This window comes from Panthera tigris, chromosome D1 (genome assembly GCF_018350195.1).
Source record: "Panthera tigris isolate Pti1 chromosome D1, P.tigris_Pti1_mat1.1, whole genome shotgun sequence".
In the NCBI taxonomy this organism is placed as follows: Eukaryota; Metazoa; Chordata; class Mammalia; order Carnivora; family Felidae; genus Panthera; species Panthera tigris.
The window spans coordinates 21860155-21883145 of NC_056669.1; the positions used below are offsets into that span (position 1 = coordinate 21860155).

Consider the following 22991-nt stretch of genomic DNA (forward strand, 5'->3'; position numbering starts at 1 on the left):
ATACACTATACTCCGGGAAGAGGTTGCCCACCGATGTAAAAAGTCAGTAGAATAAAAGAAGGCTCTGACACAAGATGTGAAACAAAGAAGGATAAGGTGAAAGGGCGGGCCTACGCCGGCCGACTCCATCTTGTTCTGTGTCCTTCACCTTGACCACACCTCCTCCCCTTGAGTAACCCCCCCCTCACCTGCCTAACAGGACTCGGACCCTTCCCCAGGACCCTTCCCCAGCCAATCGGCTGAGGCCATAGCCATTACCTCACCAACTGCCCCTAGGCCCCAATAAAACCTTTGTCCTTTTGAAACTCGCTCTCTCTCCCCGGTTTCTCACCACTGTGTCGGTGCAGGTAGGGGATTGAGCTCGAGCTAGCTCGAATAAAGGCTCTTTTGCTTTTACATCGGACTCAGCTCCCTGGCGGTATTTGGGGATCACGAATTCTGGGCATAACAAAGGCAGACAACAGGACCTAAAAAAACAAAGCCTAATCAGCAAGAGAATGATTGGGTCCCCAATAGTGAGTCCAAGGCCACTAAGATGGATTATGTTACACGAAACGGGGGGAGAAACAAATTTTCTTAAAAGAGGACCCCTTATAGGGAAGGTGACCTTGAAGACAGGCCAAAGTTTTCACCCCTTGTTGCGGTACTTGTAGGGTTCAGCTTTGTCTTATTCAGAGTTCTTTGCCCAAGTTAGCCCTCCAGGATTCTGCATCTGGTTTGCTGTCTTGATTTGTCAAGACTTTTTGGCTGTGATAGTTCAATGTGAACTATTTGAGGCAAAAAGGGAAAAATTTCTTGTACTGTGTAACAAAATCTTGTAGGGAGCTGGAATAATTGGAATTAAGATACTTAAAAGCCATTTTGGTTATTACTCATCCCTTGCTTAGCTCTTGGTATCAGCTTCATTTTCTCAAACCTTCTTATAGTTTTTGATGGTTGCTAGATTCTATAGATTATCAATGCTGTCCAACATAACTTTCTGTGATGATGGAAATGTTCTGTATCTGCATTATGAAGTATAGTAGCTAACAGTCACACATGGCTATTCAGTACTTTACATTGTGGCTAGTGGGACTGAATTGTATGAATTATAAATTTTATAATTATATGAATTATACATTTTATCTAATTTTAAATAGTTTAAAATTAAATAGCCACATGTAGCTAGTGGTTAACATATGGGACCGTGCTTCTTGTCATCCAGAGATATTTTAGATGAAGCTAGTTTTAAAAAAATCTTGGTGAAGGACTGTGGTTGGTTTAGCCTGTGTCACATGCACAGCTCTGGATCAATCATTATAACCAGAATAGAATACCACCCCAGCTTGGCCATGTGCCTAACCTCACAGTCAGAGGTGGGGCAGTCTATTACCTACTTCAAAATAGAAGGGAGGCTTGTGCAGACAAATCAAAATCTTCTAAAGGTAGAAGAGATGACTTCTATCTTGATTCCTAAAAAAAATAAAATAAAAAAAATAAAAAAATAAGCATTTATTGAAAACCTATTACATATCATGTATTTCATATATATTACTGAATTCTCACAGAAAAATCCTGATTGCTCCCATTTTACAAATGAAGAAACAAAGACTCAGATTATGTGATTTGACCACAGACAGTCAATTGCCGAGCTAGAATATAAATCCAAGTTTGTATCCAAAGCTCTGTTCTCTAGACTGCTAATGTGCTGTCCCTAGAAGTTTGGGATGCAGAAAATGTGACTATTAATAGTGAATTATTAACAATCAAAACAACACACAAAAATCAATGGCTTGGTTTTTCTCCAAATAGTTACCTTGAGTCCTTTGCTACTTATTCTAGAAAACATATTTAAAATTCTTCTTTTGACATACTTTAAGAACCTGCGACATATTTTTAAAGTATGTTTAATGATTGCAACCTTTATATTTTAGGAGTACATTTTCTAAAACAGTCAAAAGTATGGTGGATAATACAGATAAAAATTTATAGATAGATTAAACTCATTTTGGCCAAATCTGCTTTATGTTAAAGCAGTGTCCTTAGTGAAACTTCTCTGGCTACACAGAACAGATATCCCCGTGAAGTTGCCATCAGAGGAGAGGCATATTGCATGGATCTGGAATAGGAGAGCTCAAACACTGGGGCAGTTTCTGGAATCAATTTTTGTAGGTAACTCTAAATCTTTCTGCTTATCTGCTCTGTTCTCCTCTCTTGACCAACTGACTCCCTCTATTTTGCGTATCTCAGGGCTCTTTATGTTACCAACAGTATAAGACCTAATGCAAATTGGCATTAACAATAAAGAGCTTCATTAGCTCACATATTTACAAAGTCTAGAGGCTATCTAGAGAAAGTCTTGAGAGTTAGCTTAATCCAGAGGCTAGAACGTGTCAACAGGGAATAGGAAGAAGGACTTTAACTGTGGTTAGACCCTATCCTTGAAATATCGCAGGTGTCTTTGATGAAAAAGAAAAGAATAATGATCAGAAGTCTATGGGTTTTAGCACTAGGACTTAGATGGTCTGAGAGCTGCCAGGGCTTTGGTGTCTGAGGCCTAACAACCCTCAGAGGGTGTCAGAGTTGGGTTCTCCAGGAAGTAGACTCTGTGACAGAATTTCCTGTCCAGGATGTTTATCAGGGAGTGTGCTTGAGATGGACACCTGTGGAAAGGAGGATGGACTAGGAGTGGGCAAGGGAGAAGTCAAGCCGTGACGCGGGCCAGGCAGCCTCAGCTGACCCCACAGGGAGCTCTGGAGCTGAAATGATGACCCATCAGAGTTGTTCCAACTTAGGCAGAAACCTCTGGGCCTTTATATCCCCATATCGGTCAGTCACTGGATATGGCTGTTTCTCAACGGGAAGGCAGGGCAACAATCTGGAGCCAAAGCAGTCCCTGAAGGAGCTGACAGCTGGAAAAATGACAACATTCCCCAAAGCTGAGCCAGCAAGTCCTTCCTTGAAGCGGGATCTGGGAAGTGCATCCCTGTGTCCATCCTAGAAGAGTATTTGATACCGTGGAGAGACGCTGAGACTGCTATGTTAATTTTTTTAAATCACTCATCAAGAGAAAGGAGAAAAGACTTCTGTATCCATGATAAAATTAGAGAATCTTTTGCAAAGATCAGTATGGCAGATGCTATTGAGACAACTGAGTGATCTGCTACTGGTGCCATTTACAATGAATTGTTGCTACAAAAACCTGGTCTGTGTAGGCAAGCAGAAGGACCCTCACAGATTATATACCAGTTAGGAAGGTTATTTGGAGAGGTGGCTAAGGAGGAGGAAGATCAAAGAAGGACAGTCCTATGGTCTACTTTCAGGAAATAGCCCAGAACATTGGTTAGTTCTGGGGAAATCCAACTCAAGTTTGGGCAAGAGAGTGAAAGTGGGCATGATTCAGCTGCCTGGGGTTGAGTTCCCAACACCTAGATCCCATCCAGATCCCATCCAGACCCCATGAGAGTGGAATAGGCAGGTTTCCCATCTCTTTGAGGTAGGCTCTTTGGACTAACTGGTGATCAAGTTTTCTGATTTGTTACCGGTGTGGGTCAGTCAGGCACAAATAGCACAGTGGCAAACAAACAGCAAATTGCCTCTTACTGCTCATCAAACAATTGGTTCTGTGTGGAGTGGACTGTTGCCAAGGACCCAGTGACTCAGGGTTTTGTGCAGAGATGGCCAGGGATCCCCCAGCCATATACATCAGAGATAATTCAGCTCTGGTGAGTTCTGGGGTATAGGACCTCAAGACTCTGGTGCCAGAAACACTCATTCTTTTAAGTTTCTGAAGAAAACAGATGTTCCCGAGCAAACAGATCCCTTTGCTGAGAAATGAACTCCAGCCATTGAGAAGATAAACCACGTAAAAAGGTCAGAAAATGGGAGCAGAGCTCAAGATGTGAGCTCCGTGGACATCACAAGAGTACAGATTCATATGAAACCACTGGCACAACTGCTGGCGGGATGCATAGACCTTGAGGTAGAGAGAGAGTTAGAGAGAGCAAGGAGCTACCTAATCACACTCTCCCCAGTGTTGAAGGCTGTGTGTGTGTGTGTGTGTGTGTGTGTGTGTAGGAATACACATCAATCTCGCTCTGGCCCTCTCAGGGAAATGGCTGTTTTCTTTAAAATTTTTTTTTTTAAGTTTATTTATTTATTTTGGGAGAGACAGCACAAGTGTGGGAAGGGCAGAGAGGGAGAGAGAATCCCAAGTATGGCCAAATACATGAAACCGTGAAATCGTGACCTGAGCTGAAACCAACAGTCAGATGCTTAACTGACAGAGCCACCCAGGTGCCCCTAAGATTTTATTTTTAAGTGATCTCTACACCCAGCGTGAGAATTGAACCTACAACCCCAAGATCAAGAGTTGCATGCCCTATTGACTGAACCACCCAGGTGCCCCAAGGGGTGGCTTTTTTTCTGTTCCTTGCCCATCTGGGTGGAGGTGGAACAGGTTACCTTCTTGCTACTTGGTTATTTATAAACCATTCTGCCTCCTTTTCCTTAGCTTCGCCCCTCACTTTGAATCTAATGTTGTTAGGCCATACCACTCACTGCTTTCCAAGTTATTCTTGTCTACTAACCTCCGGGTCTTTTCTCAAAATTCCCTGAAGACTGTTGTTCCTGTTTCTCACCAACACTATCCTTGTCATATATTTTGGTGATTTTGATAACCTTGGGAACATTTCAACCAGTGCTTGACTAGAAGCAACTAGAAGTTCTATGACTTCTTCCCCAGTGATCTTGTTTTTTAATCTTCCTCTTGGTTCCACCATAGACTTTGACAGGACCAATCTGCAGTGTCTCCATACTCTCAGTTTCAAGCATCCCCCCTCTTACCTTTTCGGTGCATTCTTTCCAGTATCCTGCTTTAACAAACCTTAGATCTCCACTGGAGCCTTTAATCTCTTGATCCTACTAACTTTACAGTGCCCCTTACATCCCACTTGTCCTCCTGTTCCACATTACCTATTTTAAGTTCCATGGTCAGTCATTTAATTACTTCCTTGCACTAATCTTCAACTCTCTTCAACTCCCTAATCTTCATTTCTTGCCTGATAGTAATACTTTGGTAAAACCTCAACCCTGGTTAAAATTAATTTTTCTACTACTGTTGCCTGTAACCATTCAATTGAAGAAAAACAATCAACAATGCTGACTGGTCTCACTTTAAATTCATAATCATGAATCTCACACGGGTCCTCACAGCCATCTAGCAATTGTACAGGTCTCTGATTTTACTTTTCTGGACAACTATTTTGTACTTTATTTTCCTTCTTCAGACCTCCAACATTTCTTCCTCTATACTATTAATCGATGAACTTGCTTCCTATCTGTGTTAGTTATCACTTTCTAATCCAAATTTAGCATATTAAAACAACAAACATTATCTCACACAGTTTCTGGGTGCATAGTCTGGCTCGAGGTCTTTTATGAGATTGCTGTCAAGTTGTTGGCCAAGACAATAGTCTCTGAATATTTGATTGGGGCTGAAGGATCCACTTTCACAATCATTCACAGGGCTGCTGGCAGAAGTACTTTGCCATGTGGGCCTTTTTATAGAGCTGCTTGTGACATAAATGGCCTCAGAGCAAGTGATCTGAGAGAGAGTGGGAACAAGTGAGAGAAAGAGAGAGACATAATACAGCATCTTTACATCCTAATCTCTGATGTGATATATCATTACTTCTGCCATATTCCATTGGTCACCAGACCAACCCTGGTACAGTGTAAAAGGGGACTACAGAGGGTGTGAACACCAGGAGGTGGAGAACATCAGAGGCTATCTTGTAGGCTGACTACAATACTATTTTACAGAGAAAATGGAACAGTTAGAAGAGAACTTCCCCAACTCCCACCACTATCTTACCCAATTACCAGTATATAGTCTGCTTTCCCTGCTATTGTTATAGTGAACTTTTCCTCCTGCTATCTAAGGCCATTCCCTCTTGCCCACTTAAGGACTCAGATGCAAACATTTCCCATCTCTCTCCTGCATTGTCAGCTTTCTCCTATCTACTGGATAATTCCCAACAACAAAAAAATGTGTGCTGTGATTTTAAAGAATCATCTTGTGATTCTATCTTTCCTTTCAGCTACCCATTTCTCTATGTCCCTTTACAACAAAACCCATTGAAAAGGTTGTCTAAAATTGCTGTCTCCAAATCCTCCTTCCCTTCTCTTTTAAGTCTACTCCATCAGGCTTATACTCTCCAACTACTCCAAAAACACTGCTCTTTTAAAAGTTATCAATGACCACATTGTTAAACCCAATAGTCAATTCTTAGTTATCCAATTTGAGCTATCAGCAGGATTTAACATGATGGTCTGTTCTCTTCAATAAAACATTTCCTCCACTTGGATTTCAAGCTATCACACATTCTTGGTTTTCTTCCTTAGCTTACTAGCTGATCCTTCCCTCTTTCTGCATTCCTCTCCCCTTCTTAGCCTCTTTATTGTTAGGATACTCCACGGCTCAGTCCTTAGATCTCTTTTCTTATCTGTCTATAATTCACTCCCTTGATGATTTCATTTCATCTCCTGGCTTTAAATTTATAAGCTAACAACTCCCAAGTTTATATTTCTAGTCCAGAACTCTCCTATGAACTGCAGATAACTTCTATCATACTTCTACCATACTTCTATCATATCTTAGATGTCAACTAAACACAACTTAAACTGAACTCCTGATCTTTCTCCCAAACCTACTCCTTCCACCATTTTCCCCAGCTGAGTAAAATGGCAACTCCATCCTGTCAATTGCTCAGGATGAAATCACTAGAATTTTTCTTGACTCTTCTCTCTCTCTCACACACACGCTCCATATCCCAACTTTCAACAGGTCCTGAAAGTTCTGCCTCCCAAGTATATTCAGAATCCAACTACTTCTCACCATCTTTACCACTACTTCCCTGATCCAAGACATCATAATCTCCTATTGGGATTACTGGAATAGCCTCTTAATTGGCCTACTGCTTATACTTCTGCCACACTCAGTCTATTCTCAATATGGTGCCCACAGTGATTTAAAGAAAAAACAATTGAGTCACATTATGGCATTCCTTTGCTCAAACCCTCCAGTGGTTCCCCATCTCAATGCCTTTCCATGGCTTACAATGCTTTATATAATTGCCCACCCCCTAACTTTTGACTTGCTATATCAACACTCTCCCCATCTCACTCTGTACCAGTCACGCTAGCCTCCTTGCTGTTTCACAGCCAGATACCCACTTTGGAGTGATTGTACTTGCTGTTCCCTCTACCTGGAACACTTAACTCTCCTTTGAAGATCACAGTAGCTTGTTCCATTATCTCATGGAGGTTTGCATTGGAGCCTTTGCTCAAAAGTACCTCAGTGAAGGCATACTATCTAAAATTTCACTTCCCCTCCAGTACACTGTTCACCTTCTTTCTCTGCTCTTCCTCTCCAGTATTCATCAGCCTCAGGCACATTTACTTACTCATGTGTTTATTCGGTTACTTCTCATCATATTACAAATTCCACGAACAAGGGATATTTGTTTTCTTCACTGCTATATATTTCCAGTGCCCAGAACAGTACTGATATACAAAAAGCTTTCAATGATATGTTAAATGAACGAATGAATGGGTACTTCACGTAATGAAGTGCCCCAGAATTATAGTAGAGCTTGGAGCAGAGAGGGTGACGAAGCTGCGCTGTTCAAATATAAGAATATGTATGTATTAAATAGCCTTATAAACGTAATGATGTGTACACAGGATGGGTATGATTTACTGTTAGTTTAGTTTGTTCCTGTTGGAAAGCTCTGTCAGACCCAGTTTTTTCCATTCTTTTCCCCTGCTTCCCTCTATTGGGACCCCTGGCCCTCTGAGTCAGCGCTCTTCAGTTCAACGTAACCTTTTCCCGCAGGTTTTGTGCTGGTCTCCATCTCTGCACCAGGGGCCTTACACACCTTAACTGTCGCATCACTCAGCAGCTCCGCGAAACCACTCGTCCCCGCCCCGCTCCTCGCGCCTTCACAAACCCCGCCCCCTGAATGAGACATGAAGCGGAAGTGACGTTGCCGCGGAGCTCGAAGTCCCGCCCCTTACGCTTTCCCATCCCCGGGGAGGGAATGAAAGACCGGAAGGGGCCGATACATGGCCACCGAAGGGCGGGGCCGGACTGGGCGGGGCCCGGCGGCCCTCCCGAAAGTGGCGGTTTGCTGGAGGCGGTTACCTAGGAATCCCGAGTAGTTTGAATGTGTGGCGACCTGTGCACCGGTGCTTGGTCGGTGCTATCTCAGCAGGAGTGGGACCCCCGAGGCCTAAGAAACAGGCTTTTATCTGGCTCGGGACTCCCCGGCATTCATCGCTTCCCTCCATAACCGGATAGCAGTTATTTGGACTCAGCCTCAGACCCAGGTTCCCACCCGACCCTACCAGCCCCCTTCCTCTCTGGCTGCTACGGTCGTTCCTCCCTTTCCTCGCGGTGCCACCAGTGGGCACAGTCTTCGTTCCCTCAGTAGATCCCTTTTCTCTCCCCTCCCATCCCCATTCCTTGCACAAGGCAGTCTTTAAAACTTAACGCTTTTCATTTGTTCCCATTTCCTTCTCCAGAATTCTTGTTCTTCGACTGTCTGTCAGGCTACTTACTGCCTCCTCCCAGGTTTCTCTCCTTTCTAGGAGCCTGTGGCTGATGGATTAGGAGATTGAGCTTTTAACGCAGTCGCTTGAAGATTTTAAGCTTCTCCTTTCTCCTATCCAGGGGTCACATGCCAGGAAGGATGGCCCCCCTCAAGAAGCCTCGAAATGCCGCAAGGTTGCCCCTGGCTTTAAACCCCCTGAAGAGCAAGGACGTGTTGGCAGTGCTGGCCGAAAGGAACCAGGCTATAGTGCCAGTTGGGGCCTGGGTGGAACCTGCCTTGCCAGATAGTTCGGAAGTCCCAGCATATGTGAGTGTCAGTTTGATGCAGATGTGGTGGGGTTCGTCCCCTGTTTTTGTTCGTTTGTTTGTTTCTGTTTTTTTGTTTTTTGTTTTTTCTTCTTCATATTAGCCTCTAATCCCTGGTGCTTAGATAAAGATGAACTGTCTGGGGGATGTCCTTTTATAAATAGTTATGTTCTTGCCTTAGGATTGTAGAACAAACATGTATTTGCCAAAACTGTATTTCACAAACTCTTGATTGCTTGTTGTGCACAAGACATACGCACTGTCTGTATCTTCTGGACACCCTGCAGCTAGTAGGGATGACAGTTGCCGCACTTAATTTAACATGAATTGATTGTTTAGAGTTATGGTAAGTGTGTGATAGAGATTCTGTAAGATTCAGATACAGTAAGAGAATAAGGAAAGAAGAGATTAATTCTGACTGAGATCCTGAGGAAGTTTTAACTATAAACTCCAGGAAGACGTGGACCTTTATATTTTGTTCATTCCTGTCCTGTCATGTAGTAAGTCTTAAGGACATATTTGTGGAATGAATGAGTGTGGAAATATAGCCTATGTTAGTCCTTAAGAAATGAAAATGCTGTAAGTATAGATCGTAGGGAAGCGCATTTCAGGTGAAGGGAAACTTTTGCAAAGTTTACATGTGCGCCTGTTTCCATAATAACTCTCATATGTACTAATTAGCGCAGGAGGACAATTTTGTAAGAAGGTTTTTGATAGTCTTTCACCAAACTGTGCCCCTTAGCTATTTGTTGGAATTTTATTGTGGCACTTACCACATTATATTTATAGTAAGTTGCATGCATGTCTACTTTTCCTGATGGAGTGTGAGCTTCCAGAGCACAAGGGAAAAAAAAAATCTCATTTTTTACCATCCCCAACTTTGTCTTAGTGCCTGATAAATATAAGCACTTGGTAAGTATTTATGGAATGCACAAATTGTGTGAGGGTATTCTGCACATATAGACAAAATGCTGAACATGAGACGAAAAATATGAGTGGTCCTTGATCTCAGAGAAGAAATGAGACATGTTTAAAGTAAATCTTAAATAACAAAGCAATTTCATATATTCATTTTATTTTTTTATATGTATGTTCATATATATTCATTTATTCCTCTTCTGCCTATTTCCAGAAAGGATTTGAAGTGTCTAAGTAGTATATGATTAAGTGCTATGATACTTAAGGAAGAAAGGTAGGACTTTGGGTTGATGTGATACAGGCAAGCTTAATGAAGAAATTAGGTAATCAAAGAAGGAGGAAGGTTCTCCAATTAAGGAGAATGGGGAGAGTAGGAAGTGAGGGAGGTATATTCAGGATTCTAAGGGTAGATTAGATTGATTGGAGAGGATGTGTAGTGGGATTGTGGAAAATAGGAGCTGTTGGGAACCACAGCTGTAGGGAAATCTTGGATAAGGGATTGACTTCATGCATTGTGTAATATTTACAGACAAATATGGTAAAACAATGTTTTGACTAGGTTAATTGCTTCAAAAATTTTTTGAGGTGAGATATAGATTGGCTTCTGGGGGACGAATTAGGATATAATTGTAACAATTTAGCCATGAAGTATGGCATCAGGACTTGTTTCATGATAAGGAATAGAAAGGGAAAGCTTTAAAAAAGGGTGGTTGAAGTAGGAATGAAAAGGGATAAGTGTAAGAAACACCCCAGAAGAGTTAAGAAGGTTTGGTACAAAGGTATTTTGGTATTTAAGTTATTGACACCTCGTTTTCATTGCTCAAATTATGGCATCTTTGTTTCTTTTTAATCTTTATTTATTTTTAAGAGAGTGAGAGAGACAGAGTGAGAGCAGGGGAGGAACAGAGAGTAGGGAGACACAGAATCCGAGGCAGGCTCCAGGCTCTGACCTGTCAGCACAGAGCCTGACTCGGGGCTGGAACCCACGAACCGTGAGATCATGACCTGAGCTGAAGTCGGACACTTGACCGCCTGAGCCACCCAGGCGCCCTGGCATCTTTGTAATGTAGCATCAAAATGCCTAAAAACCACCAGAATTTTCTTTTTCTATGTTAAAAAGAATTTAGTCTCATGTTCCCAAACTTTAACTCAAAATATTAGTCTTGGAAAATATATGTCTCCTTTCCCTCACTTAAAAAATTTTGATCAGTACCAGTCAACGGCAATTTGATCAAGCATTTCCTAGAACTCTACCAATTTAGTGTGTATAGTCTGGGGCATCCACTCTTATTGACAGATGCAGCTTCTGTCAGCTCAGAATAAATGCTGAATAGTTACTTTTAAAGTGTGGTAGACCTAATACATGCTTATTTTAAAGGGAAACTCTTAATCATTTTTGTTTCAAAGTTTCAAGGAACCATTGAGATTCCTAAGAATACCATAGCTTCAGACCTCCCCTTCCACTAATTAAATTAGCATCAAAGGACACTGGTATTCTATCAGCATATATGGCTGTCGCATTATTTTATAATTTATCTGATTATCTGTTGTTGTATAGCAAACTGCCCTAGATGTTAGTGGCATAAAGCAAATTATACCGTGTGTCAGGATTTAGAACAGGGCACAGTGAGGATGGCTCGTCTACAACACGGTGTCTGAAGCCTCTCGGTTGAGACAGCTGAAATAGCTGGAGATGTCTGGGACAACTCTACTGGATTCTGGCTATTGGTTGGATTTCTTGTTTCCTCTTCATCTGGCCATCTACTGGGCTGTGATGTCCAGGGTGGCTTTCTCACTCACATGTCTGGCACTGGGCTAGGATGACTAGAATGGCTGCGGGCTTGCTTGGTTGCTTTCTCTTTCCGCATGGTTTCTCTACCTGGCTAGTTTGGGCTTCCTTTCAGCATGGTGGTCTCAGGGTAGAACTCTTATATGGTGGCTCGTTTCCCCTAGGGCAAGCACTCCAAGAGCTGTAGGTGGAAGTTGCTTTAAGACCTTGCTTGAGAAGTCATGGAGCCAATGCTTCTGCCTCATTCTGTTGGATATATACAGAGCCAGACTACAATCAGTATGGGAGATTATTACACAAGAGCATTGATACTGGGAGGCTTGATTCACTGTGGGGAGAAGGGGAGATCATCTTTGGAGACTACTGTGAATACTAAACATAAGTTTCATCATACGTGAATTATCCAAAAATGTTCTTTGTTTGTTGCGAGAAACACTTCTTTCTATATTGTCCCCTTGGATAGTCCTTAGGGTACAAAAAGTCTATGTCTATGAGGAATTAGTTGTACAATTGAAACAATATCTATTTTTGCTTAAGCCAGTATTTCTCAAATTTATTTGACTCTGGGAATCTCTTAATGTCCCAGAATCTGAGACAATGTTCTTGGGTTCTGATTGCCTTATAAAAATGGTGTTTGCTGAGCAAAATATATTTCTAAAATATGGTATACTCTTACCTTTGGTTTACAGTTGAGATTCACAATTTGGAATCAGTCATACACTAATAAGATGTTCAATAATCTCAGCATGGGGGTAAAAGGGGGCAGACAGACAATGGACATAAAAGAGGCAGGATGGCTTTAATTTTCTGGAGCCTGAGTTAATTTTGGTCAGTTGTTCAGTCTTTACTACATATATCTCTCCTTTGGAATTATTTTACCCAATTGTTCTTTGATATTTGTTTTGTACACTCTATTCCTATGGTATATACTTGTGTAGAATATGGGATAGACTTCTTGGAAAATGTAATTTTTATTGGAATTTAAATTCTTTTCATTTTGAGAGTTAATGATTGCCTTATGAAATATTTGAGGCACTTTTCTGAATTAGAATTTGGAATCACTGTGTTAGAAGAAGGGCTGGATAGGAGTATGATTTTATTTATTTGAAGATCCCTTATGAAAGAGAGACATAGTCAAGAGACAAGCAGTAACAGTATAGGGCATAAGTATTGGAGTCAGAGAGACTTGTAGCTCTGCTGCTTGCCAGCTGTAGGATCTTGGGCTAAAGATGAATCTTTCTGAGCCCCAATTTCCTCATCTTTAATATAAAGAATAAGAATACCTTCTATTGGAGGTAGTTTTAGGGATTTAGTGATATAATGTGGTTAAAGTGCTTGTCTTGTAATAGATCTTTAATAATAATAACTGCTTGGGGCACCTGGGTGGCTCATTGGTTGAGCGTTTGACTCTTGGTTTCAGTTCAAGTCATGATCCCAGGGTTGTGGGTTCAAGCCCCGAGTTGGGTTCTGTGCTGAGCATTGAGCCTGCTTAAGATTCTCTCTCTCCCTCTCCTCCCTTTTCCTGCTTGTGCTCTCTCTCTCTCTCTCTCTCTAAAAAAAAAAGTAACTGCTTTTAATTATGCCTGTGGTTGTTATTCAAAGCATTCAGAGGAAGTGAATACTGATTAGGGACTCAAATGGGATAAAATGTTCTAGATCGTTTAGAATGTGTTTTAGAATTGAGCATTACACAAATATTGAGTGCCTTTATATTCAAGGCTCTGTGTCATATACTGTAGGAGAAACAAAAGAGGATAAATACATTTCCTGCCCTCACAGTGTACCTAATCTAATGGGGGAGTTGAGAAGTATTACACTCAATGTTAATAAGAATGAGAGGTACTATAGCATAGGAAGCTCAGAGGAAGAACCAATTATGGAAGGTGGTTGGTTATTAGATGGTCTTAAAGAATGAGTACCACCTTTACTTTACTAGATGGAGATGACAGGAAGGTTAAAAATGGAGCATAAATCTGAGTGTGAAGGCATTTTATAATAGGACATGTTTGGTGAGCGGTGAGCAATTTGGTGTATCTGGACTGTTTTATTCATTTTAGAAAATGTGTAACAAGATAGGTTTGAATTGGTTCATTAAGAATTAATGAAGGCAACTTTAGTTGTCAATTCAATGAAAAATTAAGATTTGATTTGAGTACAAAAATTCCAATTTTTAGTTTTTGATTTGGTTTGAGTTCTTGGTACTCAGTAGCTATGTCTAGATTATCAGCTTCTGAACTCCTGTGATTTCCTTACTATACTGGGAATTTTGGATTATAGAACTGAATTATTTTGTTGGGATTGTACCTTGACAGCTTTGTGCTTAAAACAGTCCTAACAGGCAAAACTGCTGACATTTAAGTTTATTTTCTTTCATCTTTCAAGACTTCAGCATATATGATTGAAGAAGAACTAAAGGAACAACTAAGAAAAAAACAAGAAGCTCTGAAGCATTTTCAGAGACAAGTCAAACGCCGAGTAAATCAACAAATCAGGTTGCGAAAAAAGCATCAGCTTCAGAGATCTTATGAAGCAGTAAGTTCAAAAGAGAAACCATATTTTATTCTTATGTTGTTCTGACTCATTTTTTTGTTTTCACCAAATAATCAAAAACAATGTCAGAATTTTGGATTTGGGTTTGAATTTTGGCTTTGCTGCTTGCTAGCTATGTCACCTTGGGCCTATTACTTCTCTGGACTGTAGTTTCTTTATCTATAAAATGAGGCTATGATATTTGTCTCACAGTGTTGTTAGGAGAATTTGATAGGTAAATTATTAGCACGTTAGGGATGCCTGGTAAATATTAGTTTCATTGCTTGCTAAAGCTTTCCTCTTTCTATCCTTTACCCTGATTTAAAGTCTTTTGGGCCACTTATAGGCATTATTTGATTGTACTGGCCCGGAGTAGAATCTCACTAGAAGAATCTCACTCTTTCTTCCTTTGTGTAGGCAGAAAAAGAAGGCTCTATAGCCATGCAGTCCTCAGATCCAGCACATTTAACTCCTAAAAGAACAAGTGTTTTTCCAAAGAACTTGAATGCTGCAATTGGAAGTGCTAGGTTACCTCCTTCCCAGGTGCTGGGGGATGGACTAGAAGATAGAGAGAATCAGAATGAATTACTCCAACAACAAGCCCAGGCTGTAAGTACATACCATTTTATGCCTGATTTTCTTTAGATACATGCCATATCTATAATATGAAGTAGAGATTAGGAGGTATCCTACTCAACTTCACTTTTAATTACCTTCTTTTTTTTACTTTTGTAAAGTGGGGAATAGTGGAATGATGTTTATTTTTTATACATATTCTAAATTTATTTATTTTTGGTAAGACAATTTAGAATCATCTAAAGGAAGCTGCCAAACTCTAGAGTTAAAAACTTATGAGAAACAGCTTTAAGTTAAAGAACATAGATTTTTTTCCCAATTGTACTGGAATTGTGTTATGGGTAAGTTATTGTTTATGGTATCTGGACAGAACTGATTCCTAACGTCTATTGCAAAAAGGTACAGTACATATACGGGGCACTTCATTCATTATTTTTGTCTTTTTCCTCATTTCTGTCCTTTAGTCTGATAATCACAATAAATAGATCTATAGGTCAAGTAATAACATAGTAAACTCTTGACATAGAATTAAAAAAAAAAGTAACATATCCTAAGTAATTGATTATCTGTTATTTAAAAATTAATCACCATGAGTAGGTTCATCCGCTGAAATCACTTGAGACCGTGCACTCAACTCTCCTTAGTGTACCTGAGCCTTTTGTCCACTCGATACCATATTCTTCAACTCTGCTGTAGGAATTATACTTCATCTTATTTAAAATGTATTTCTAGGGATAGTGAGAGGAGAGCAAAAGTGTAGAAAATGATGATTATGCAAAAATAAAAATTTCGTAACTGCTGACGTGCTTGGTCATAAGTATGAAGGGATTGTATAGTTGTTAGCATAATTAGGGAAAGCTTTATAAGCATATATTATATTGAAATACTTAAAAAATTTTTTTTCTTTGCCCAAACTATGACTTTTTCTTGCCATTGCTTGGTTTGTAGTAGTCATTTTAAAAATCATTTTTGTTTCCTTTTTTAAGGTTATGAACAATCTGTTGAGCAAATATTTATTGAATTAGGCACTTCATAAAGTATAAGGGATAGAACATTGATGAAAACAGACACGGTTGTTGCCTTCGTGGTGCTTGTGGCTATAATCCCACCGTAGTGAGGATTTTACTTCATCTGTATAGTATATAAGTAGAACACATCAGTTCACAGATATTTGAATATACTGTGTTTCTTAAACATTGAACGAATGAAATGTGAAATGGGACCCTTTATGGGGGTTTACATTTCCAAGTAGAGATGTAAAGCTGGTAGACCCCAATCTATTAGATAATAATATAGAGATATTTGCTATATTTGGTGATAAAGTTGCACTAGGGAATTTCAAAAATTTTTCAATTCCAAGGAAATATTTCCTGGAAGAGGTGGAATTGAGTTGTATATTTTCAATTGGTAAGGTGAATTGAATTGGTGAATTGAAGAGAATTTTGAGATAGGAGGAACAGTTAAGAGTGTAGAATGTATAATGAGCTTGGTATATTTGGGAATAAGTGATGGAACCTTTCTGACTGATAGTTTATAGAGGAGGATGACAGAAAATTGAGGTTACATAGGACGAAATCAGGTTATGAAAAGCCTGAAATGTTACAAAACTAAAAAAAAATTTATACCGTTTTTTTCTTAAAAGATGAACTACTAAAGAATGTTCAGTGACCTAAACTACTTTAAGCCTATAAACTTTTGCCCAAATAGCATCTTGACATTAGATGCTTTTTAATCTTACTGTTTCTGTTGCAGTTTTTTTAAAATTTTTTTTAAATTTTTTTAACGTCTATTTATTTTTGAGACAGAGAGAGACAGAGCATGAACAGGGGAGGGGCAGAGAGAGAGGGAGACACAGAATTTGAAACAGGCTCCAGGCTGTGAGCTGTCAGCACAGAGCCCGACGCGGGGCTTGAACTCACGGACCGTGAGATCATGACCTGAGCCAAAGTCAAACACTCAACCAACCGAGCCACCCAGGCACCCCTTTTTAAAATTTTTTAAAAGTTATTTTTGAGAGAGTGAGAGAGAGAGAATGAGAATGTGCGAATGCATGGGAGAGGCAGAGAGAAAGAGAGAATTCCAAGCAGGCTCAGCAGAGAGCCCAACGCAGAGCTTGAACTCAAGACATGAGATCATGATCTGAGAGGAACCAAGAATTTGACATTGAGCCACCCAGTCACTCCTCTGTTGCAGTTTTTATCCACTAGATGTCACTAAGAACTAGACAGTGAGGCATTGTTCAAGCACTAACTCCCTTGATTTATCTAGAAGTGGTTGAGTAAATGGTGAATATAATTCACTTTCTGAATATTGGTGGACTTTTCAGTTTTCGTGTGCCACGGAGTGATAGAACCATAGAATCCTGGAGCTGGAGGGTTTTAAAAGTTCATCTGACATATTGAAATACTTAAGGATGAAATGATTTGATATCTGGGGTATACTTCAAAGTAATATAAGGGTGAAGTGAAGTAAGGCATTATAGATAAAATAAGATGGGCCAGGAATTGATAATGTTAAAACTGTTTGGGTGTGTATGTGGGATTCATTATAGCTTCTGTCTACTATATGTTTGACATTTCCAATATGTTTGAATTTATTTACATTTTTTAAAATCTTTTTTAAAAAGTTGATCTTTTTTGTTGTTGTTGTTGAGAGAGAGGCAGAGAGAGAAAGAGGGATACAGAGAATACCAAGCAGGCTCTGTGCTATCAGCACAGAGTTTGTGGGGCTCAAACTCATGAACTGTGAGATCATGACCTGAGCTGAAATCAAGGGTCGGATGCTCAACCAACTGAGCCACCCAAGTGCCCCTGAATTTATTTACATTTTTAATTAAATGTTAGAAAAGAGAAGACATTATCTAGTCTAACCTTTCTTTCTCTAAAGAATTCTTTTTATATTGTCTCTAGTTTCTGCTAGAACACTGCCACTGTTGAGCAACTGACCACTTTTTAGGCTATTCATTTTTAGAAGTCTTGAAATTATTACAAGTATTTTATCAATATACTAAGTCAAAATGTTCCTATAATTTTTACCCATTGGGCCTAGTTTTGCACTCTCAAGTAATAGAAAATAAAATACCATGGTCATCTCTAAGACACTTCAGGTATTTGGTTATATTTGATTATAGCTATCATTTCTGTCTCTTTTTTTCTTTTTTGGGGGAAGAGAGAGAGTGCGCGCGCGCACATGTGTGTGCACATGGGGGAAGGGGAGAAGGAGAGGGAGAGAGAGAATCTTAAGCAGGCTCAATGACCAGCGTGGAGCCCAACACAGGGCTTGATCTCATGACTGTGAGATTGTGACCTGAGCCAAAATCAAGAGTCAGATGCTTAACCAACTGAGCCTCCCAGGCGCCCCCCATTTTTCTCTTTTGATTCTTACATTCCTAATGCTTTCAGTCATTATAATCTTGGTTGATTTCTTCTGGATGCTATTTAGTTTTTCAAATATGCTCTTTTCAAATATGGCCTTCAAAACTGGATGTGGCCCTGTACCCCAACATGTGATTTTGCTGGGACCTCTCTTATTCTGTACCCCCACCCCAGCCTTCACTTATAATACTTGGTATTACCTACTTGTTCTGAAATAGATAAGATTGGGTACCTAAAGTTAGCCACTATAATCATAAAACTGGAAGAAATTTCAAGTGTTCCCATAAAATAGAACTAGCCTAGCCCCCTGCTTTTGTTCAGACTGATATTTATCTCTAGGGATTGAGTTTCTATTGTGTCCCTTGATAACTTCATTTTGGTTGGGAATCAATGAACAGCTGATCATTGTTTCATTCTCACCATGTAATAATTTTTTTTAAATACACTATTAAGTTTACCACTATTTTCTAGCATGGGATATCTCAGCTTTTTATTTCTCACTGAATCTTTTATTATCTTGTTTTTTATTTTTATTCTCTCTTTGTAATGCAGGCTTTCCAGCTTTTTCAACCCTGGAAATACCAATTAATTTTGGTAATTAAGAAAGATTTAAGCAATGTGAAATAACCTGATAAGTTTTCTTAATCTATCATTGGAAAACTATTGTTTGAGTTAGGCTCTTTGGCTGCAAGACTTCATTTATTTCAAGAACATGCATGGGATGATAATGGCAGAATCAGAAACTCCCTTAAGGAGTCAGAGGAGTTTTTCTGGCTCTGAGGTAGCTCCAGTGATCACAACAGCATAGGTTCTTTGATTTTCACAACTAGTATTTAATCAATAACTTGATTGATTCAGTTGTTCTCATAGGGTGACCCACCTTCCTTATTGTCTGAGGACATGAGACCTTCAGTGCTAAACCTGGACAGTTCCAGGCAAAGTGGGAGTGTTCCCTGTCTCTACACATATGCTTCTCTCTTATTTGCTTAATTTTTCTACTACTGGTATTCTCATCATCACAGCTCTGAAACTTAGGCATACTTATGGCTCCTTTAGCCTCTTTTCTCCAGCTTCGGACCTTTTAGGTTCAGTTCCTGTGTCTGATTTCTCATACTTCCTAGTTCATCATGTAAGATAAGGAATCTTCATTATCCCAGCCTGCCTTTTTATGCAAGATCTAGGTTATTGGTGAGCCTATAGCTTGGGAGGCCCATTTAATAATTTGATTTGTAAAATTCCCCTATTTTCTATATTTTTGTTTAATGCTTATGAACATTGACTTTGGTCCTTGTATTCGTTTTTGTCTGCTGTTAACAAATTACCTCAAACTTAGCGACTTGAAATGACAAATTAATTCTCTTGAAGTTCTCGAGGCCAGAAGTCCAAAATCAGTTTCAGTGAGCCAAAATGAAGGTATCAGCAGGGTCTCTTCCACAGATTCTAGGAGAAAATTTGTTCCTCGACTCTTCTAGTTTTTGGTGTCTGCTGGCTTTCCTTTCCTTGTGGTTACATTGTACCAATCACTGCTTCTGTCTTTACATCACCTTCTTCTTTTCTGTATGCCACATCTTCCTCTGCCATCTCTCTCATAAGGACAGTTGGGATGGCATTTAGGGCCCATATGGATAGTCCAGGATTATCTCCTCATCTTAAGATCCTTAATTTAATAATATCTGCAAAGCCCCTTTTTTCTTATAAAGTAACGTTTATAGGTTTCAGGGATCAGGACCTGGTGTCTTTGAGTGTCCATTAGTCAGCCTATTACAGTCCTCATAGCTGGTCCTTGAAAGGGCTTTCGGGTTGAGGTTTGATGAAGGGTTATGGTAATGACAGAGAAATGGAAAGACTATAACGTATATTCCAACTGCTGGACCAGTTGAAATATCCTGCTTAAGGGACTAAAATCAATCTGTGACTCTAATAGAGGTTTGGACTTGTTGGGAGATGTAGATTATGTATCCTTATTTTAAATCTGTTACAACAGCTATTTTGAATCCTTGGTCACATTGTGCAGGGCAATAACATCTACTATACTTGGCAATGAGTAAAAGCAGGCACATTTGTGGCTCTGTATTTTTTATAACTTTAACTGTACATATATCTCTTTTTATAGTATGATTACCTCTATCTTGATCCCTTTAGCCATTCTGCTAACCAAATTTAGAAGTCCTCCTCTTAGGGGTGCCTGGATGGCTCAGTCGGTTAAGCAACCGACTTAGGCTCAGGTCATGATCTCACGGTTCGTGAGTTTGAGCCCCGCATCGGGCTCTGTGCTGACGGCTCAGAGCTTGGAGCCTGCTTCTGATTCTGTGTTTCCCTCTCTCTCTGCCCCTCCCTGGCTTGCTCTCTGTCTCTCTGTCTCTCTCTCTCAAAAATAAACATTAAAAAAATTTTTCTTAAAAAAATAAGTCCCCTCTTAGTAAAATAAAGAGTAATGTTTCAAGCTGATTTCTCTGGTGAGAGGTGTAGACCTTTAGAAGCAAGGACAAAACAGGTGATATGCTGTAGGGAAACTGCACCGGTAGTGAGAGTGTTTTTATCCCTAGCTCACCATTAGTAAAAACCAAAGTGTTTGTTATTTATATCTGTAAATCATAGTCATGATTTACTTTCCAGGGAGAATTGATATCATTAACTTTTACTGGATTGGTTGGAACTGGTCCTGACTTTGCCTTAATTTTACTTTGTAGTATAGGGATATGCTTTTCTTCTACATGATGTAGTGCTTAGCCTAAAACATGGTACTTTGTTCATTTCTGTATTTTCTTTAAGGGAACATTCTGTGCAGATTTGTGAAAAATAAAATAGGCTATGCTCTTCTGAAAAAGAGATCAAAACAGGTGCTTACTGAAATGACCTGGTAGATGTAGGGAATGAACACAAAGTCAATGTATTTAATATTAATACTCATTATCAGCTGTTACTTAGAGTACTTGAAACAAATGGGTTCTGTTGAGATGTTGGAGTTTGTGTTCTGAGTTAACTTAGAAAGACTTCCTGGAAGAAGGGGGGTTTGAGAAAAGACTTTGAATAGCTACAGGTTTCAAATGTTAGGGGTGAAGAAGGGATTCTTGTAAACAGGAAAAAAGGATTTTAGAGGGACTAGGAATGGAGTCCTCTAGCAAGGAGTGATGAAAGTGATTAGGCATGCAAAGACTAGTCGAAGAAATAACTCCTTATTGAGAAGATGGATAGGAGGTAAAGAATGTATTTGCTCATAATTTCTAAAATTATTAATTAAAACTTTTAGGTTCTGATATTTTGTGTACATTCTTAATACAAAGCATATGTTGTTGAAAAATGATTTGAATAACAGCCCTTAAATCAAGTTATGAAATAACAGTATTTTAGAATAATGAAAGTCATGTTGTAAAAGTACTGTCAGCAAACCACAGTCTCCTTTGCAGGTAATCCTCTTGTCTTAGGTCTGGCATTTTTTAATAATAGGGGCCTGTTTTCCTGTTGGAACACTTAGTGAATTTGGTATTAAAACTTTAGCCTGTTTTTGTTTGCTCTTTTTTCCCTTTCCCTGGCAGCTTAGTCAAACCATGAAACAGGCTCGTCACCGACTGGCATCATTTAAGACTGTGAACAACAAAAATGTGTCAGTGTTTCCAGATGGTAGAAGAAAAACCTTTCCCCACCAAGAGGTAAATTAATTTCTAATAAATTGTTGTAAAAAGTACACATAAATATTTATTTACATCTCAACATTATTTAGAACTGTAAAAATAATTGGAAATGACCTGAAATATCCAATGGTAGGGAATGGTTAAAAAATTATGGTGTATCCATATATAGCTATTGTAAAAAAATATGCTTTCAAAGAATATCTAAAGACAGAAGTGTCTGTGATACAAAATTAAGTGAAAAAAGTAGGATACAAAATTATATACAATATATTCTAAATTAAAAAAAAATTATGCAGCCAATGTTTATAGAATGTCTGTCGTTACCAGGCATTGTTCTAGAAGCAGGAAAAAAAAAGATAGACAAAGATCCCTCCAGGAGCATCTGTGCTAGCAGGGAAGCAAATAATAAGCAAATAAATGTAGAATATTTTTCAAACAATAAAAAAATAAAGATAAAGCGATGGGAAGAGAATACTATGTGCAGAGACAAAAGCCTGGAAAGAAATGGACCAAGAGGTTAATACTGATTATTTATGGTTAGTGTTAGTACAGGTGATTTTTATTTTCTTCTCTTGGTTTTCCCTATTTAAAAAATTTTCCATAAAGTATATATTTTACTTTCTAGTTAGGAAAAAATCAGTACTGTTATTTAAAATTTTTTTTTTTAATTTTTTTTTTTTTTTTTTTTTTTTTTAACGTTTATTTATTTTTGAGACAGAGAGAGACAGAGCATGAACGGGGGAGGGTCAGAGAGAGGGAGACACAGAATCTGAAACGGGCTCCAGGCTCTGAGCTGTCAGCACAGAGCCTGACGTGGGGCTCGAACTCACGGACCGTGAGATCATGACCTGAGCCGAAGTCAGCCGCTCAACCGACTGAGCCACCCAGGCGCCCCTAAAATTTTTTTTTTTAATGTTTATTCTTGAGAGAGAGGGAGAGACAGAGCATGAGCAGGGGAGGGGCAGAGCAAGAGAGGGACACAGAATCCAAAGCAGGCTCCAGGCTCTGAGCTGTCGGCACAGAGCCTGATGCGGGGCCTGAACTCATGAACTGTGGGATCATGACCTGAGCTGAAGTCGGACGCTTAACCGACTGAGCCACCCAGGAGCCCCAATACTGTTATTATTTAAAAAGAAATTCTTTTGATTCAAAATACAAGGTTAGAGTGAATAATTGGAACATAGATGCAGAGCTAGACTTAAAAGGATATTTAAGGCTATACTTGTAAAATGATATTGTTCTGTGGCTGTTTATTTCAGTGTTCACAGATTTGG

General features: G+C 39.4%; 1 protein-coding gene and 1 long non-coding RNA gene across 9 annotated transcripts in view; one reads left to right on the forward strand and one right to left on the reverse strand.

The window, feature by feature from the left end:
- Positions 1–425: 425 nt before the first annotated feature.
- Positions 426–7973, reverse strand: LOC122231053. Of its 2 annotated transcripts, XR_006208166.1 has the most exons (4): positions 7920–7973; positions 5381–5584; positions 1377–1452; positions 426–467 (listed from the first exon to the last, which is right to left on the reverse strand). It is a non-coding gene; the product is annotated as an uncharacterized LOC122231053 (long non-coding RNA). The 2 variants fall into 2 exon arrangements; XR_006208167.1 differs by lacking the exon at positions 5381–5584 and having other exon boundaries at positions 7920–7967.
- Positions 7974–8089: 116 nt separating this feature from the next.
- CCDC15 (coiled-coil domain containing 15) overlaps positions 8090–22991 on the forward strand; it is an 84591-nt gene continuing 69689 nt past the window's right edge. For all 7 annotated transcript variants that reach the window (XM_042957974.1, XM_042957968.1, XM_042957969.1 and 4 more), the window contains exons 1-5: positions 8090–8370; positions 8714–8900; positions 13989–14138; positions 14553–14744; positions 21622–21735. In XM_042957974.1, the coding sequence (XP_042813908.1) occupies positions 8721–8900; positions 13989–14138; positions 14553–14744; positions 21622–21735 (636 nt within the window). In that variant the 5' untranslated portion in view covers positions 8090–8370; positions 8714–8720. The remainder of the gene's footprint in view (positions 8371–8713; positions 8901–13988; positions 14139–14552; positions 14745–21621; positions 21736–22991) is intronic.